At 54.0% G+C, this 19,015-nt stretch overlaps 1 protein-coding gene across 1 annotated transcript in view; it reads right to left on the bottom strand.

Annotated features, from left to right (window-relative positions):
• Window positions 1-6,491: 6,491 nt before the first annotated feature.
• LOC119109139 (tripartite motif-containing protein 67) overlaps window positions 6,492-19,015 on the bottom strand; it is a 36,079-nt gene continuing 23,555 nt past the window's right edge. Inside the window, exons 7-10 of the mRNA XM_037232710.1 lie at window positions 13,846-13,984; window positions 10,250-10,474; window positions 8,391-8,563; window positions 6,492-7,926 (exon numbers count right to left, since the gene is read on the bottom strand). Coding sequence (XP_037088605.1) covers window positions 7,792-7,926; window positions 8,391-8,563; window positions 10,250-10,474; window positions 13,846-13,984 — 672 coding nt within the window. The 3' untranslated portion in view covers window positions 6,492-7,791. The remainder of the gene's footprint in view (window positions 7,927-8,390; window positions 8,564-10,249; window positions 10,475-13,845; window positions 13,985-19,015) is intronic.

Raw genomic sequence — 19,015 nt, 5'->3', positions numbered from 1 at the left:
ACGTCGATTTATCACTCAATGTGGCGCCAAAAGTTGCATAGAACAGGCTATGTCAACGGATGCATTACAAATGATATGTTCAGTTTTTTGGTGAAATATTGCTTTAGCATTTGGCAACATCTCATGATTTCTTGCGGTGCTGCTAAAAGCGTTAGTGCTAATGTTACTTACCTTTGTTTTTGCCTTTTTTAAGCGTTTCTAGTCATGCCACTTGAGTTACACAGGCACAGTTATCATACAAAACTGCATTGCTGCCTTTGTCGCAATGTCACAAATAGCCCGGCGACGATCGCACTGAGCAAAAGTATGGAAGGCGGTAAGATGTGAATGTTTTTCCAGTTGTCGTGCGTTACTTATTCCGGGCTCTCGCACGATGTATTGACTTACGGGTGGAAAACATCATAAAGCACGCTGGGTTTCTTTCTTGAATTCGGGTTATGACGATGCGGCTATTGTGAGGCATTCGCTCTCCGTGAAGTAAGCAGAGTGAGAATGTTCGCCTCTGGCGCAGTGACGCACAAGGATGTTTGAATTTTCCTAGGCCGGCAAGCTAGTTTTGCTTGCCTGCAATGCAATGAACTGGATAAATCTAACACGATTTGAAATATACAGCATATCTGCTGTTTGTCAGTGCAGAGCCATCAGTTGATGCAAGCAATTTTAGAAAACATAGACTGGTTTACTGAGATGAGGTACATGGAGGGACTTCCTGGTATATTTTGGTGTGGGGTCCAAACTAAATTTAACTGCCTCTTCCTTGTCATATGTAGTTGGAAACTGGAATCACAATGTTAAAGATGCAGTTTGGAACAATAGAAATTCCTTAATCCAGCTGCTTTTATCACTACTGTTTCAGGCCCACAACTAGCATCAGGCAAACAAGGTTGTGCGCCAGATGATGCGCATGACATATTTCATGCACATTCCATGGATAAGTCTAAAATAAAGATAAATACAAAATGCACATTGCACTTGACTTAATAACTGCAGGTTAATACCATGTCAGCATGAGCCGCTGTAACGGACAAAATGGTGACTATAACATTTTCCGCTCACGGGACTGCTAATTAAGCATCTTTCCGTGAGGTTTACTTTTGATAACACCGAAAAAAGGACAAACAGCAAGGATAAGTTGTCTTCGGGCTTTGCGGTGAGTTTTACATTAGATACGAGTTCCTTTTTTTCCCTAATTCTTCAAAGTTGTCCTCGACTGCTGCCTGGAATATCAACGGTTTCTAAGGAACTTCGGTACCATCAGGTATGACAAGAGTTGGCGTCGTTACGCGACTGACTATCTTATATAGCTCAATGTGTGACCAGCTGCACATCACTGTAAAATTCGCCAACAGCTGGTGACGTCTATGCGGTCTTGTAAGGGCTACATGTGTGATCCATTTCCGTACGGGTACATGCGTGATCAACTGAACTGCTGACGTCGTGTAGACTTTTCCGGGCTGACACTCTTGCATACCTACATGCGTGATCAGCTGAACAAACCCTGCAAAAATCGCTGCATCCAGTGTCAAAGGCTTAAAACTACCAATCAATTGTCCCACTTGAATTAGTAAGTGGGTTGGGGCACCATTTTGGACGCAACAAGAAAGTAAAGCAAATTTAAGAGCTACGAAAAACGATGGATAATAGATGAATAAGTCAAAAATGCTTCAAGTTTGACAAAATCCCAAGCCAGCAGTGAAACCAGTCGCGCAGCACAATTTTTGGGTGAAACAAGCTGCAAACTTATTGTTTTTGTATTCTTTGTATTTTGTCCTCATGAGTTCTATTTGTTACCTAAGCGTTGGAGCCGGTGAGCCTTTTACGTAACGAGGAGCAGTCCGTCAGCGAAAATCAAAGTTAAGAAGATGGGTTGGTGTTTATATTGGCAGATGAAGAGCCTACACCATATTCTTCATTCAAGACGGGATATCTACTGCCTACAGCTGTATCTAGCGGCTGGCACGCATCCCAAGAAAGATCCGCTTACTATGAAAGACAGCAGCCAGAGATACCTGGCTGTAATGGTGTCGGGAGCAACAGCGGGGCTTTAATTCCCGGGGAGAGAGAGACAGGAGGGGGGGGGGGGGGAGGGGAGGAGAGAGAGACTGGTCCCTGCCTGTGCCAGGTCGGTGAGGCTTAAGCGCCATGCATTTCGAGTTCATAGAACATTGTAACCTGGCTGCACTCTTATGAATCTGCGTTTGCAGCATTCATGTGGAGGGAACAGAAAGTCGGGAGATCCCTCCAGGGCTGAGGCGGGCACACTGACAGATCTGAGGGCGCCCTTTCAGACCTGATTGACGGAGTTTTAAGACTCGACGCGCTGATTCAGACCTTAGGGCATCTTTTCATGATTGCTAGGCGACTGCAAATCGTTGGCACTGGACATGATTGGAGCACGATTCGTCACTTTGGGCTTTGGAGACGTGTAGTTAGATCTGGTGTGCCCTTTTAGGCCTCGGGGTTGTATTTGCGGGTCTGAGGTATTACTTGCAGTCTGGAATACTCCTTGGCAGCCTTCGGGGTGCATTTCCAGAATTTCGGGGTTTGGTGGTAGCCGTTTGTTTTCTGGGGAGGGGGGAGTGTGGATACCCTTTCATGCACACAGAATGGGGCACCCCTCTGTTCTCGGGACGCCCTTTTAGGTCCTGTAAACATAACCGGACCACTCATTTGATTGCCCTTTCTGACCTGAGAGATACACGTTGAGACCTCGGGGGCGTTTCTGAAGCTCTCCGGGGAGCCGTGGACAATACCTCACGTGACGTAATACCTCGCGTGACGTAATTCCGTGGTTGTCACACCAATACGACATGTCGTTTCATGACGTCAAGTGGCGCGCCGTCGGCGCTGTACCGGCCGGTAACTGCCGCTCTCAAAGGTATCCAACGGTGTAAGCTGTGTTCAGCTCGGGAGGCAAGGTGACCTCGTCATAAGATGGCTGCAGGTACACTGAGGTAGGCCGCACCCATTAGTGCCATGGCTCCACGTGCTCCCGAAAGGTATGACGACTACCTTTGCCGACATTGTTTTAAATGTTCACCCCGATACCATTCATATGCCACTTATCAGTGGTGTTTCATCAGCCCCCATGCCCAAAATACAGTGTCTACGCCGAGTAACAATAACTGTCCATTGTTAATTTTGCCGGGGTTGGTAGGACATCACGACAATTCAGGACAAGTTATGCCATAATAAAGGTCAGGTTACATCAGAGGGCGGAACGAACCGGGCCGAGCATCAAGGCACATCAAATTTTCTCGGCAGGAGTGCTGCCGTTGACCTGGAGTTTCACGATCGGGGGTGGGGTCAGAACCCGAACAAGCAATGCTTGTGTCTGGCCTGAGGCCTGGAAATCCATCCAGGTAAAAAGTTTTGGAGACTTTAACTTGCGAAACAAATATCCTTGATTAGTGATGTAACACACCACGTGCTGTTGATACTGCCCCGCAGTAGTCTTCAGCCCAGAAGTGGTGATACTGTACCGCACCACACATCGCCCCTAACTAATGCACTGTACCTCACCCCTGGAATGATGTGCCGCACTTCAACTCCTAAGTCGTGATAACACAACAGATGACAACCTTAGAACGGTACTACTACATATCACGATACGCCTGGAGGAGTGATGGTGCATGGTACAGCAGCCACGGGGTGTTGGCGCAGTGCCGCGTGAAATCCTTGGCGTGGTGATACTGTACCGCAAGACATCCCTGAAGTTGTGATACTGTACCGCATGACACCCCGGGGGGAGGGCTGACCACATACCGCCCTCCTTGAGTGATAACAATGCACCATACGACATCCCTGGCGTGCTGACAATGTACGCGGGATATTCCGGGCGCGATAACATTATAACACATGACATCCCTGGACGGTGACAGCACAGCACAGCATTCCTGCAGCAGCGATGCTGTGCTGCATGGCATCCCGGCGGCGGTGATACTGGACCACCCCGCACCCCTGGAGCGGCCAGCGCGGGTCATACAGTATCCATGGGATGTGACACTGTGTCCGGTCCCAATAACCCGGCCAAGGGGCAGTGATAATTTACCACACCCAGATCCGGAGCGGGTACAGGCTGTAGCGCACATCACCCGTGCGGTGGAGCCGTGTGTCGGACCGCATCGCCCCTCCTCCCCCCCCCCCCCACACACACTGGAATGGTGATGCTCCACCACACCACATCCTTGTAGTGGTGTCCTAGTCTCGTGCCATGCGCTTCTGAATAGTCAGAGCGTCCGTAATACAATGCTAACGCTGTTCTGCGCCGCATCGCAGAGTTCCGGATCAATGGGATTGCCGTCGCATACCGCTCCTCCGGGAATACGGCCGAGCAAGCGCTGTCCGGCCGGCGGCGCCCCCGTGCTCGGGGAACTGCCCCTCCCCGGAGGTGGCCTCAGCGGGTTCGACCTCCGGTGATCGGCCGCCGCCGCCGCTGGGGTCCGGTCCTGACTCCCCCCCCCCGCATTCGGGGGCCACGGGCAAGGATCCAGTCATAATTCAGAGCTGAGTAGCTGGGAACGAGCCTTTGCTGTCCTCTGTGTCTCGCCTCGGCGGCATCGTTTGGAAGTGTAGCGAAATTACTCGGGAGATAAAGAACTAAACCCGTCCTTTATTTCACGATTGGATGCATGCAGACACAAGGGCGCAGTGGGAGGAATGACAGAGAGAACTATGGAGATAGAGGACAGGCAGACCGTGGTCGCAAACTGCTAGCTGGCCCAAAAGGAAGGTATTTGATTTTCAGGGTCGTCTATGTCAACTTAAACAGCGACTTCTCTGATATTTCCTCAATGACAACAATATGTGATAGCTAAGAAATGAAAACTCGCGCACCATAGGCTATATCACACGGTGTATCCGGTTAACATTTGAACAATACTGAGCGTTTGGAAACTGGCTGGTGGTCTTAACTTAGTTGAACACCTACTGGGTGAAAACTGATACGCCTTGCTTCGAACGGCTAAGTCAAGCTGCGCATCTCCAGCCAGACCCTACCGTCGCAGTTACGTAAACGAACCTTTCAGTTTGAGACAATAGGCATTTCAGTTACCAAAACACCATTTCAAACGCATTTCCACGTGTTGTGGTGTAGCAGTAGTGGTAAGGCTACGTCTGCGTGCGTTCATTTTGTGTCAGACTCTATTTCATAACGCTGACATACGGAAAACCTTTCACAGACTCGCGCGCCAACCAAGACGGATTTAAGGTCTTTGTCAACCTAGATACTCCGGCAGCCCGATACCTTGTTGCGTCCTGTTGTGCAGAAAGGCCCACATACACGGCGAAGCGAGTTTCGCTCAACAGCGACAAGTTTGTTTATAGCAGTCAAGACTGTGATGACATTCGAATGCCAGTCCCATGGCAAAGCATAATCACCAACCATGATAGTCACTAATAATCCCACACCCGTTAAATGGTGACCCCACAAAGATGCTCCAGAAGAACACCTGGCGGCAAAGAATACTCCGCCGCCGTGGCCGAACATGTGGTCGATCTTGTCGACGATGATGCGTCCCATCTCGAGTCTGAGGCGGCCTTGACCGCCTTAGGTTCGCTGGGTTGTCCACATCGACGCAGACCTTGTCGTGACCCCACAGCATGAAGCTCGTCACTGCTCCTGCCACTGCCACCGCCACTGCTCGTCTCGATTTGTCTGGCTGGAGGAGCTCTGGGCCGACTGGAGGAGCACTGGGCTGACTGGACGAGCATTTCTCTAAAAGGCTCATCAGCCTGACGACGGCGTGTGCTGTGGACTCCTCCCTCGCCCCACCTGCCGCCCCTGGGGTTATTGCTGCGGCGTATGTGGAATGACCGCGCGTGGTGGACCACCCAGTGAATTTCCAAGAGTACGGGTGTCGATTTGTATCCCTTTGTGAGGGCCCTGGCCCCCCAATGGTGAGTTGGGCACCCCAATTTTGGGTTGGCCCCAAAATGTTTCTGGCTGGAATATTTCAAAAAGCGTGGGTAAATGATGATCATAACACAAAGACTGTCTTCTTTGACCTTTCTGCGTAATGGCGCCTCGCACCGCTCTCATAACAAAAAGGGGTGGTTGCTCTCACCACAAGTTACAAATTGTAACAGCTGAGCGGATAAATGATGCAATAAACTTCATATACCTAGCGCCATAAGACACGCAATGGTTTGTGAGGTTAAAGTGAAAAGTTCTGGAATATGGGGATGACCTAAGTCCTTCATGGTTAACCCCGTCCCCGTCCCCCAAACCAAAATGCGTGCGGCCTTTCATATGTATCCACACAATCAATGTTAGGGGCCGATCGAAACCGAACTCTCCGTAGCCGCTCACACATCAGCGGGGTTCCGTTGTATCGTACCGCCTAACAAGGGCTGGGTGCCAAAGTAAACAACATCGAGCAAACACTAACGTTATCATTCACTCTCGGACAAGGCTGACCGATCTGTCCGAGGGCCACTGATGTTGTGCGCGCCCACAAGTCCTCAGTCCGATAACAAAAGTGGTGTCAGTTCCGCAGAAAATGCGCATTTATTATCGACGCGCTCATCGCAAACGTACAAAAGTGCCTGGCAGTGAAATAGTGCGCCCAGCGGCGGCTGTAAGGCTCGCTCGCGTATCACGTGTGTGCTGCACCTCCCACCGCACAATGTGTAACCAGGCCGCAAGAGCCCCAATTGAATTTGACAGCCGTGGGAGGCGTCCACCGCAACTTTCGCCGCCTGTCGGCACACCCTGCCGCCGAGCGAGTCACACCGTACTAGTGACCGGCGGCGCACCGAGCCAGCCTTAATTATAGCTTCACAGACGCCTTGCCTGGACGGACGGGGGAGGGGGCACAGGCGATAGTACAACATGAAAAAATACACACACGGCATCAACAGATGTCACTCGTGAAGCCCTGGCTCAGGACAGCGGTAGACAATGAACACAAACTCGCCGGGTCAATGACCTACCTGCTCGGCAAGATCGCCGTCGCCCGGCTCGGCTTTGTTCGTGTAGGAAACCGCTCTCATGCGCGAGCGGTAAGCAGTGGTAAGAGCTATGATGGTGTATGAAGTGCTCACAATTATTCTAGTGTGAGCGAGGAGATCCTGACACAATGCCGACCACCACGATGATGCTGAACTTCAACAAATAACAAGGTCTGCAGTGCGCGTGCTCTCAAAAAGATGCACAACGTGCATAATGCAAACGTGCATAAAACGATCAGAATGATCAACGACATGATCACATAACTATCAACAAGTACAGAGAACCGTTCGCGCAGCTTCGCCAGTACAAGGCAAGGGCGCCCTGCTCTTCAGGGAGAGGCTGCTCCAACTCGGCCCGTCCGGCCGGCCGCCAGCGCCGCTGCCAGATCTGATCCAATCGGGGCCAGTTGGAACGCGCCAGCGGTGTCCCACGCGCAGACAGCCAAGCTCAGATGGGGGCCGGAAGTCGGGCTCTGACCCCGTTACACCTGCCCAGTTGCCCTTGCTTTGCGAACGGAATCGAGCGCGAACTCATTACATTCTCGGCACTTGCCGTTGGAGTGAGTGGGCAGGGAAGGCACATGCGGCCGGCAGCCCACGCGCTGCTCATCTCTGGGACTGGGGAGCTGGAACGTGGCGTGGCGCAGGGCAGTACACGCGTCCACCAGCTCCCCAGCTGACCGGCTCCACGTCCGTCGCTGGTCCACGGGGTCGGGTCTGGCCGAGGTCAGCCCATCCACGACACTCCTCGTCCGGTCGCCTGCCTCCAGCCGCGGACCTCAGTCGCCCGCAGCTCTGTTCGTGTCCGCGCCGTCGGCCGACGTCGCGCCGCGCCATTGGCTAGCAGCCGTCGCTGTCCGTGCCTGATTGGTCGCTCGGCGGCTCGAGCGCCGTGCGCAGACGCACCTTGCAGTTGCGGTTGATGCTCACGGCGGGGTAGAGCGTTCCCGCCAGGTCTGTGAAGGCTGGTGGACCCTGCAGGACGAGATAACCGCCTCTTAACGTAACTTCAAGCGGTGAATTTCCGCACGAACCCAACTGCCTTCGGTTTGTACGAAACTCTTACTTTAGGAAACATGGACACCAGTCCCGGTGGACAAAGGACGCCATCGCCCGCAGATGCAGCATATTCGGCAAGTTGCAACCGATTGCAGCAGCAACCGATAGCAAATCCCATGTCCGTCTCCAAATCCCCGCCCGTCTCCACGTCCTTTGTCCACCTTCACACCCCTAACTGTCACCCCACCCTCAACGCGTCTCGCCATACCTGCCCGTCTCCACATGGTCTGCCCTTCCCCACACCCCTGCCCGTCTTAACACCCCCTGTTCGTCTCTCCATCCCCTGCCCGTCTCCCCACCCCTGTCCGCCTCCCCACCCTCTGCCCGTCTCCCCACCCTCCGCCCGCCTCCGCTTCACCACGCCAGCGGCCGTCGCGCACCTGCGGCCGTCCGTCCACGAAGAAGCTGAGCTGGCCCTGACCGAGGTCTAGCAGCACGCCCACCACGGCCGCCGTGCGCACGCCACCCTCCTGGCGGCCCTCGTGCCGGCCGGCGTGCATGAACCACGAACGCTGCGCGTCGATGTACATGCTCCAGCCCAGCGAGTCGGCGCCTGGGGAAGCGGCGCGGCGCGTGAGGGCGGCGTCACGGCGTCAACGGGGTCACGTGTTCGTGGAGGCGTGCTAAACAACGGGGGAGTTAGGCTGTCGGGCGTACTGTGCACCTGTGGGATTCGGCGCAAGACCTACAAATTCGTAAGCTGGAGTCACATTCGTGGGTCAACGTAGAGTGACTTGAGACATGGTGAAGGTACATACACCTGGCGTGCGATTTTTATGCATTAAATATGACACAACAGCTCTGTGCAGCCTGACATTTAGCAAGAGAAGCTCACGGGGACATGATTCAACGACCAGGAAGGTCACGATCTTCGGTGCTTTGCCGGACTCCATGACGTCACCATGAGATGGGTGGCAAGCGGAAATGCGCGATGAGAAAAATTAGACTTTGGAGGTTTAATTTGGTGGTAGCTCAAGTTGGCAGTCTCTAATCGTTGAAAACTTGGGCGTGGCTTGGTTCCCAAGCTAGGCATTTAGCCACGTGATGGCAAACTGCATCGATCCAGCCGTGAGTGGTATGGCGACTCCAGAGCAGACGAGTCGTGTTTTTAGCTTGGCTTATGTGTCAAATCAGCCGCGCTGTATACTGACACCGCTCTCAGAACAGCAATCAATCAAAGCAAACCAAGGCAACAGAGTGGGGATCCAATCAATCATAGCATGCAATCCAATATCCACGCCGAGACGAGGACTGATATATTTCAGCCGGACAGGCGGGGTCGTGATGCAGCTTAAGTCGGCTAGCCAATCCATCAAGGTTGGTTTTTCTGAGCTACAATTAGTGTCATATCGAAATAACCATCCCGGGCGGCGGACACCTAAGATGGGGCAAAGCTATGTTTAATGTCTGGCAAGTCACAGCAGTGTTTAAGGTCACGGGCGACCACGAACAGCGCTAGAAACGTCGACTATTTTAGACTGTTCATGACGCTGATTGCCTAATATGCTCGCTTAAGCAGCACCCTCACTCTTTCATTTTAAGCATGAAAACCCGGGGTGCCAAGAGCCGAGAGCATAAGACCTAGGCTGCTCCTACCAAATCCCAAATCCTACCAAACACTAATCGCATTCCCGAACTGTGGCCAGGATCGCGGGTGCGCAGGCGGACGTGCCGGCAGCCGGATCCTGCCGCACCTCAGCCAGACACGCCTCCCGCCGGGGTGCCGCCGTGACCCAGAAACGGACGCCGCAGGCGACGGAGGACGTCACGTAGGTCGGCCTCTCCGCCGAAGGGTCACCCGGCGATACTGGTCTGGTACCGGAACCATGGGACGGGGGTGAAGGAGGCTGGCCTTTCCGTAAGGCGTCCTCGTCACGTTCAGTGGACCGCGGGGTGGGATCGGTACGATGAAAACCTATTCAGCTCGGCTGTCGGTGAAGTCCAGCGCGTCACGGGTTGTGCCAGATGGCGCACTAGGCTTCAGCCATCTACGGTCACGTCCAGCGCACCCCGAGCTGGGAGGAGGGCAGGTGGCGTGTCTGTGTGTGTCATTGGGGCTTTACGGCGCACTCAGCTGCTGAGGCTATATGTTGTCGCCTGCCTCTCACCCTGGCAGGAAGGGCGGGCACCGCGGGGAATCGAACCCCGTACCTCTGGTTTCCCAGACGCGCAGTGGTTAACGCAGACGCGCTAACCACTACACTACCGGCACCCCTGCGTGGCGTGTCTCGTCTCTCACCCAGCATCTGCGACTTGGTGACGTCAAGGCGAGCGACGCCGAACGCCGGGTCGGCGTTGCCATCGTAACGTTCCAGCGTGAACTCCCAGTAGTGGACGCCACGCGAGAAGCCGGTCGTTGCCAAGGCGACGCAGGGCTCGAAGCTGTCGCAGCTGACGGCACCGTTGCTGTCCGAGAAGCGGAGCTGGGGGTGCGACACTGCCGGGTCCAGCACGAACCAGGCCACTGCAACGACAGAAAAGGGGGTGCTGAGGGGCGGAGCTAGGGTGCGAGGCTGCCGGGTCCAGCACAAATCAGGCCACTGCAACGACAGAAACGGGGGTGCTGAGGGGCGGGGCTGAAATCAGCCAGAACACAACACAGAGATGCAGCCTCGTGTCTAGATCCTCGTGCCTCGTGTCTAGATCACATATATACTCACCTGTGAACATAGGCACAGACAGTCTTGGCTCAGGTGTAAAACACAGTGAATCCAATAAAATTGCAACAAAGTATTTTGCTGGGACGCATGGTCACATATCGGAGTTATAACACAAACTACGCCACTGTGTTTCAAGAGGAGCGCACGGGCTGCCGACAAGTTATTGGATGCAGGAATTGTGGGACTGCAGCAGTTTACATCGGTACTGTGACTACCCCAATGTCCAATGAGTACAACTCTTTGAAATATCAGCGGTCCAGTGAATACAACTTTTTGAAATATCAGCAAAGCACGCCGTCGTTTTTCAGCGGCACTAGAGAAAACAAGCTTTTCATCTGAAGTGATGTAAGCTCGTTTTATGTTGACTTCACGTCGTTTCATGTCAAGCCCTTCTCGCGTACAAAACCCATGTAGCGGATGTAGACTAACTCATCCAAGTGCCTCAATTTGTTGCCATCCGTTCCAACCCTGGCGCATGACTGTGAGCATGTGCAGCCATCTTAGGCAAACTTTTTGACAAGCTTGGCCTTTCAGTGTTACGTTACATATGCTGCAGTCGATAACTCAGTTCGCATGGCAGAAGCCCGGCCCTGGCACTCCCTGCAGCCCGTCACTAGACCCGGTTATAGTCAGTTATCGGCCCGGGCACTCCCTGCAGCCCACTAGACCCGGTTCTAGCCAGTTATCAGCCCGGGCACCCCCTGCAGCCCGTCCTGGACACGGTCACAGTCAATTACGGCCCGGGCACTCCCTACAGCCCCACTGACCCGGTCATAGCCAGTTGTCGGCCCGGGCACTCCGTGCAGCCCCGTCACTGGACCCGATCAGCCAGTTATCGCCTGGGCACTCCCTGCAGCCCATCCCTGGACCCGGTCACAGCAGTTATCGGCCGGGCACCCCCTGAAGCCCGTCTCTGGACCCGGTCATAGCCAGTTATCAGTCCTGGCACTCCCTGCAGCCATCCCTGGACCCGGTCATAGCCAGTTATCACCTGGGCACTCCCTGCAGCCCATCCCTGGACCCGTCACAGTCAATTATCGGCTCGGGCACCCCCTGAAGCCCGTCTCTGGACCCGGTCATAGCCAGTTATCAGTCCTGGCACTCCCTGCAGCCTGTCGCTGGACCCGGTCACAGTCAACTATCCGGACCAGAGCGCGGTGGCGTCGTACCGTTGGATTACTTGAAACGAGCCCATTCCGAGATTAGCCGCATCGCGGCGAGCTGCCTGGCAGAATCATTAGTCTAATGAAGCCGTAAAGCTGGACATAGCAGATATTTTAAAGTTATGTCAATCCCGACTGGCATGCCCAAATCACATGCAGTTGACAACAATGCGCGATCACAAACGCGAGGCTATGTGGTGACAGATCATGCTCCATTGGCTTAAAATCCCATCGCCAGTCGTTGGAGCTTTGCGACTCACCCATATCCTGAGGCTGTATAGCGTCGCCTGCCCCTCACCCTGGTAGGAGGTGCGAACACCGCGTCAGATCAAATCCCGTATCTATGGTTTCCCAGACTTGCGGCCTAACCACTACAATATCGATATCCTGTTCATGCCATCATGCATCGCGACCACGCCTATCAGTAACTCCCCCATAATATTCACCAAGGAGAACACAGCTTGAGTCATTTACACTTGGCTGTTTCCCATAACCGAATACGTGCGATATATCTTGCCCCCTCCTGTTCCGTTCCTGTGTCACCTATCGAAACAAACACTCCCGATCAACCACAGTGCCTTATGCATGTCTGGGCCGCACCCCCCACCACCGCCAACGCAGATGTGTACGTAGAATGGGTCCCGTGTCGCGCAGTGGCCCGTTGGCCGGCGCGGGCCCTCGGGAACCGTCAGGACCTGGGCACCACCCGGGGCCTCAGCCATGCCGGGTCGCTGCCGCCGCAGCTCCAGCTGGAGACTCGGACCGCAGGTCCCTGCGGACGCTAACCCGCGGCGAACGCGCCTCAGGGACAGACGAACGCGCCTCGAATGGACCAATCGAAAACCTGGGCCCGTGGGCGAAACGAGCCCTCCGCGGAATCAGTAATTGCTCTCACAGATTCGTCCGAGCAATTGGCATGCTTCGAGGCTGAGCATGGGCACCAGGTGTACTCCGAATCAGCCCGTGACACATTGTAAATCGGTTCGTGACGCACCGCTCCCGGCCTGCGACGTGACCCTCCACACCCGAGAGTGGCGCTTCAAAGCCGCGCCGTGACGTGACGCTTTGTAGCCGCGCTGGCGTGACGTGACGTCTCAATCCGTGACCTGACCGGACCTGAGTCCCGCTGCGCCGGCGCCCAACGCCGCTTGGCAGGCGCCCGCCGCGGGCGATCAGCCCCGCGGCTGACCCAGTTCAGCAGGCACGTTTGTGCAATCAATCTGACCTGACCGCGTTTGCAGCGTGGAGGCGGCGGCAGCGATAATCGCCGCCGGGATCGGAGAGCGGCCCTGTAACGACGCGCCGGTGCCAAACATCCGGCGGCGGCTTCCGGCGCACCGCGACCTCAGAGCCGGCGGTCGGCGGCATCGGCTGTGGAGCCCCGACCGCTGACGTCTGTCCGACGCCACATGAGAGCCCCATTGTGCCTGCGCGCCGGCCCCAATCGAATCACGCGCGCCGCACGGCTAGGCGGAGACGGAATCTGGCACGGCACGCGTTCACGTGCCACACGTGCCATGTGGGAAATGCGGCGGCCGGCCACATCGAATCCAGCTAGAGCTGCAGCATCGCCGTGTCGCATGGCACGGTGTTGTTTCCATGGAGGGCTTGGCTGAGGACTTCGTATTGCGACACAGACGAGTGAATACATGGCTTTGTGGACGTTTGGAACAGCAGCACACATGACGACGTTCGTGAGACATATAATCCCTGCGAACATTTAGCCACCTCCCCAGATGTCTTCGATTTTCTAGATGCATAAAAGCAAACGCATATGTCTTCGATGGTGAGGGTCGTGTCTGAAAGGACCTGTGTGGCCCCGTGCCGGTAACGTTGTAGGACCGTACACGCGCCTTGCCAGGATCCAACACTGGGGGGACCGTGCAGCGAGCTCACCTTCTGCCGTCTGCAGGCAGACCGGCGGGCTGTGGGGCCCCGTGCCGGTAACGTTGTAGGAGGGCTCACGCGCCTTGCCAGGATCCAACAGTGGGGGGACCGCGCAGTGAGCTCACCTTCTGCCGTCTGCAGGCAGACCGGCGGGCTGTGTGGCCCCGTGCCAGTAGCGTTGTAGGACCGCACACGCGCCTTGTACACCGAGTTGAAGTGGAGCCCGTCTATCGTGCACACCGTCTGCTGGCCACAGTACACCTCCTGGAAGGGAACAGAGTCTTGTCATGTCAAGGACGTCTGCTAGCCACAGGACGCATCCTAAAAGGAAGCGTACTATGGGACAGGTCAAACCAGGAACGCAGTCTGCTGGCCACAGTGCTCCTCCTGCAACGGGAGCAGGGTCAGGTCATACCAGGAGCGTCTGCTGGTCGCGCAGCATCTCCTGGAGCTATAAATCAAGCGAGGTGCACCGCTCGTTCTGCTGAGGGATTGCACTCCTCGTTATAAGCCAGCTGCCAGCTGCCAGCTGCCAGCTGCTGTCCGCTGCCAGCCAGCTCGCACAAAAGTGCTCCCTCTTTTTCCCCATCATATGCAGCATTCTTACAGCGTAGTTGTCCGGCATCACTACCAAAGGACGTACTTAACACTTTAACCTCAAATCAACAATTGGTACGTTGTCGATGCTAACTGCTTTTACCACTCTTGTTTGTTGCTGGACCATTTGCTGCTCAGATAAAGATTAACTTCCTTTCAGCACATCTACTGATACTTTAAACCGGATTTGGCACGGAGACGTTTGCAAGTTGCAACATCACATCCATTAACAGACACACCACAACATCACATCCATTAACAGACACACAAGGAATGCGGCCTGAATCGCACCCTTAATCTAAGAACTAGCGCGCAGCGTGTGATTTATAGGGAGGTTGGATGCCAGCTAATGCCTCCTAAGAGACAGTATCTGTTGACCATTACGACCTCTGCGCTTTGTTCAGGGTAACACATTTCATCGGGCCCTTCCCGTCTGGAAGCCCCACCTCCTGGGACCCACGACCGCGTCGTCCGAGCAACCCAGCGCCGACCCACGCACGCAGAGGTGGTGCACGCGAGATGAACAAAGCACGCCCAATGTGGGTCGGCTGGAGCAAAACAGGGCTAAAGAAGACTCCACCCGCGGCGTTTCAAGATGACGAACGATACCGATCACGCTTCAGTAACATCCGGCCGTCGGAGATGTGTGTTTACCCTCGGCTGACAGACGAACCCCGGTTGATAGGTGCGGAGTTACGTTAAACGCCTCATCAGCTGAAGAAGGTGCGATTGCAAAGCCCATGACAAGAGAAAACCACACCTCAACACCACCGTACTTGTAGGGAGCTTCTCGTGAGAGCTCGCTCTCTCTCTCTCTCTCTCTCTCTCTCTCTCTCTCTCTCTCTCTCTCTCTCTCTCTCTCTCTCTCTCTCTCTCTCTCTCTCTCTCTCTCTCTCTCTCCTCACTCTCCTCTCTCTCTCCCTCTCCTCTCCCTCTCCCTCTCCCTCTCCCTCTCCCTCTCCCTCTCCCTCTCCCTCTCCCTCTCCCTCCCTCTCCCTCTGCCTCTGCCTCTGCCTCTGCCTCTGCCTCTGCCTCTGCCTCTGCCTCTCCCTCTCCCTCTTCCTCTTCCACTTCCTCTTCTTCTCCCTCTTCTTGTCCCTGTTCCTGCCCCTGCCCCTGCCCCTGCCCTGCCCTGTCCCTGTCCCTGTCCCTGTCCCTGTCCCTGTCCCTGTCCCCTCTCCACCTCCCTCTCCCTTGCCACGGACAGCGTCTCTCATTTCCGGTCCTGTCGGCGGATGACGGTTCGTGCTCACGCCATGGTCAAGGTGGCGTGACTGGCTCCTCTCCGCCACAGACGGACTGCGTGACGAGGCAGTATGTCCAGACAATAGAGCTAAAAACGTGCCACTGGATGAAGAGTGAGGCCGGGGACGGAAAGTGCAACTCAACATGGGAGCTTGCCAAGAGCCTTGACAAGTACCACGGACGCAGCGCAACTACTTGGTGGTTACAATGGGCGCTCCGAGCTGTAAGGGGTTCCGAGACGTTATGGGTTCGATACGTTCGCCCAGTTACGCTTCTGACTCCTCTGCTAGATCCGCCATGAGGAATGTTATGCTCATGCCATGTCTCTCCCACATCGGTTCTCTCCGCGACAGGAGTAAGAGGGTCGGTCGCCGCTCGCCACGAGTGGCAAACGCAGAGTTCCGGACAACGACCGCACAGGTCCAGACCCCGCTTGAGGCGCTGTATTTTCCCGACAACGAGACGATACCCCTTCGGGTGCGTCATTACGTTGCATGTGACGCTTGAGTTTCCACTATCATTTAGCCGTCAGGTTACAGAACGTAATTTCATGATAAGGACCACTTGGACGCTGAGTCAGCAAGCTACGCTAGCCGAGTATTTTGATCCAAGCGTCCGTCGAGCAAGCAATTCATGTAGCTTAACTGCTGTTAACAACGTAAAAATGCTGCTCGCATACGGTAATAAATATTCCAGCAGTTTCCCAATCGCCGGTGTCCCTGCCATGCACTTGTGCGGCCTCCGACGGCGGCGTCTCCGCCAGCCTGAGGCGGCGGCGGCCCGGGGCCACCGTCGTTGAACGGCGTAGTCCGCCGCGCGCAACACGCGGCCCACGGCGGGCGCCCCGGCCCCGAGCGGAGCAGCCAACCGGGCTTATTGAACGGCGAGCAAACACGGCAGGAACGGGCCCCGGGGAGAGGGGAGACGACGGCCAGACAGGGGCGCCGCCGCCGTCATCGGTCATTACGTCGGCCGGGGTCCCCGAGGGCGGATAAAGCTGGCCTTACTCACAGCACCCGCTGACGGCCGCCATTTTGGAGAGGGCTAACGGAGAGACGAATTGATCGCCTGTCGAGCGTCGTCAAAACATCAACAGGTATTGTGTGCTCGGACTTGTAGTCGCATATCTGACGATTACTGGCTGACACATACAAAAAACTACAAGGTCGTCGACTTATTTTGGTTGGAAAAATTGCGCAAAGTCATGCAGCGCTCCTTCTGCTTCCCACTGATGATTTTATGAATAAACAAGTTTCAAAACGTTAAGTGATGCACAACGGGGGCGGTTTTGCTTTATCATTTATCATTTATGACTTTGCGTTATAACTGTTTATACGTAAGATATTGACTTGTACTTCACGTAAGAGATAGTAAGGAGCTCGGTCAGATTTTACCCTCAACTCTCTCCCTGATATTTTTATATATGAAGCCAGCTACATAACCTCCGTCTAAATCCCTAGCGGTAAAGAAGTGGAGAGCGTGCATTCGTTTTTGTTAAGTGTATTTACGAGAAGTATTATTTACATAGATAAAATAGTAGTAATAGCATTTTTCCTCGGAAAAATCGGGAGTTAAAAACCAAACGAATCTATAGCCCCACTCTCCCGGCTTTTTCTCCCAGGAAGAAGGCTTCTATCGTATCTTCGCGTTCGGCTTTTTTGTTGTAAATTGCTTTTCAATTAATCCCTTTCAAATGATTTATCTATCCCTAGGTAAAATATCACAAAGTGAGGTTATTTATACCGCCGTTTTTGTTTTGCATTGAGCAGACTGCATTATTTACAACACAAAAAAACGTTCACCTCCACGTTGTTTGTAATTCGTCGCCATTATTACCTAGCAACTTCCTGCCCTTTTCATTAAATGGTGTGTTTTAACCAGTTTTTGCCAACCTCGGTCTCTGGTGTTCAGGCGGAACTTAAGGGTTCATCGGTATTGTAAATGTTGACTAATTGTTTGGATGACAGTACACCACGGTAATTGCCAATCATTGACGATGATAGTCCATGACATCACTAGCGGAACGCTACATCAAGCATAAAGCATGTCCCATGCATAGCTGATACAACATGTACCGCCTTTGGAAAAAGCTCTGGGAAGACATCTTGGAAGAAAGTTCACGTCACTCCAAAATGCTCGGCTGGCAGATTCGGATCGCGGTATGGCATGTGCGGGACACATTTCCAGTTCCCTAACGCCCAGTATAGCCTTCAGATTAGTGTGTTTACACTGCGCGACCTTAAACACACACTTTCACTTACTGTAAAAGTTCGAAACGATATGTTTAACGCGTATTTGTCGCTCCCATAGTAGGACGCGCGCGCGTACGGAGCTGGAAGCATGCTGAAACGTAGAGGGCGCTGCTGCGCACCAACTGAGTGCCTCAAGATTGCCGTACGTCGCATTGCATTTAAATAACTCGCTCTATCCTACTTGGACATGACACAACACATTTCACTCTTGTACATGACGAATGGCATCGAAAGGGTCAGCAAGTTCTACAAAAGCGCAATTTATCAACATTTTTGCGCCCTTTTAGTCAATTGTTGATTTTCTGTTCATTAACCGCGAAGATGACCAAATTTCCAAACATGGGCTCATGTTGCAGTTTATCCTCCAGGGTTTACCTCAGGTGCCCTTTTGCTAATCGAGTCGTTATCAGCTACTTTTCGTGTCGTGCTATAGGCAGATCACTTCTTGTTGGGTCGTTCCTGAGCAGTTGATTTATCAATGTGGACACTATATCTATAGGCTTACACACATGCAAGTGTCGGCAATCGCATTGTGCTCATATTGGTTGAAAAACTGCAGATGCCTGAAAAAACGATTAACACGACCCAAACAGCAGGAAACAAACATTTAAGAAAAACGGCCAGCGCTTGGAGTGATGACCTCGAGCGGCAGATGCTTTGGGTGGGCCCCTTTTGAGCCATGACCGTCCTTCAGCCATGACGACTGTCCTACAGGTCTGTGAGAGCAACACCGAGAGCTGACGAGCGGCCGAGATATCTCTCAGCCCAAATATGACCATATCGCGCATGCTGGGCGCGATGTGTCCCTTTTTCCTTGGGCCCGTCCCTTTGTCCCTGGGCCCGTCCCTTTCTTTGCCCTTTAGGCTTAGCTGTGAAGGCATGTCGAGTCACCTACTGGCGCGTTCAAAGGAAGATGACGATGGAAAATAAAAATTCCCCTCTTGCTGCGCTGTTTTCGGAGAAGTCTCGCCACATTTGGAGCACGGCCCCCCAGGATTTATCGCCCGATCCGCCTTTGGCGTGGCCCGAGGAATACACGTTTCGACTCTTCCACATGCCTGAAACCAAACGATCCCTGCATGCAAGAATGTCTGGGGAGCCGGCAAAGCTGAGCTGAGACCATCAGTTTACCGAGGTCCGTGCTATATTGATGCCTACATCAGGCATTTCGCAAAGTAACCGGTTCTTCTCACGTCACGAT

The sequence above is a fragment of the Pollicipes pollicipes genome, unplaced genomic scaffold (genome assembly GCF_011947565.3).
Source record: "Pollicipes pollicipes isolate AB1234 unplaced genomic scaffold, Ppol_2.1 Scaffold_2555;HRSCAF=2994_pilon_pilon_pilon, whole genome shotgun sequence".
Classification (NCBI taxonomy): Eukaryota; Metazoa; Arthropoda; class Thecostraca; order Pollicipedomorpha; family Pollicipedidae; genus Pollicipes; species Pollicipes pollicipes.
The sequence above is the reverse complement of the archived record's forward strand: the minus strand, read 5'-3'. Positions and strand labels throughout refer to the sequence as shown.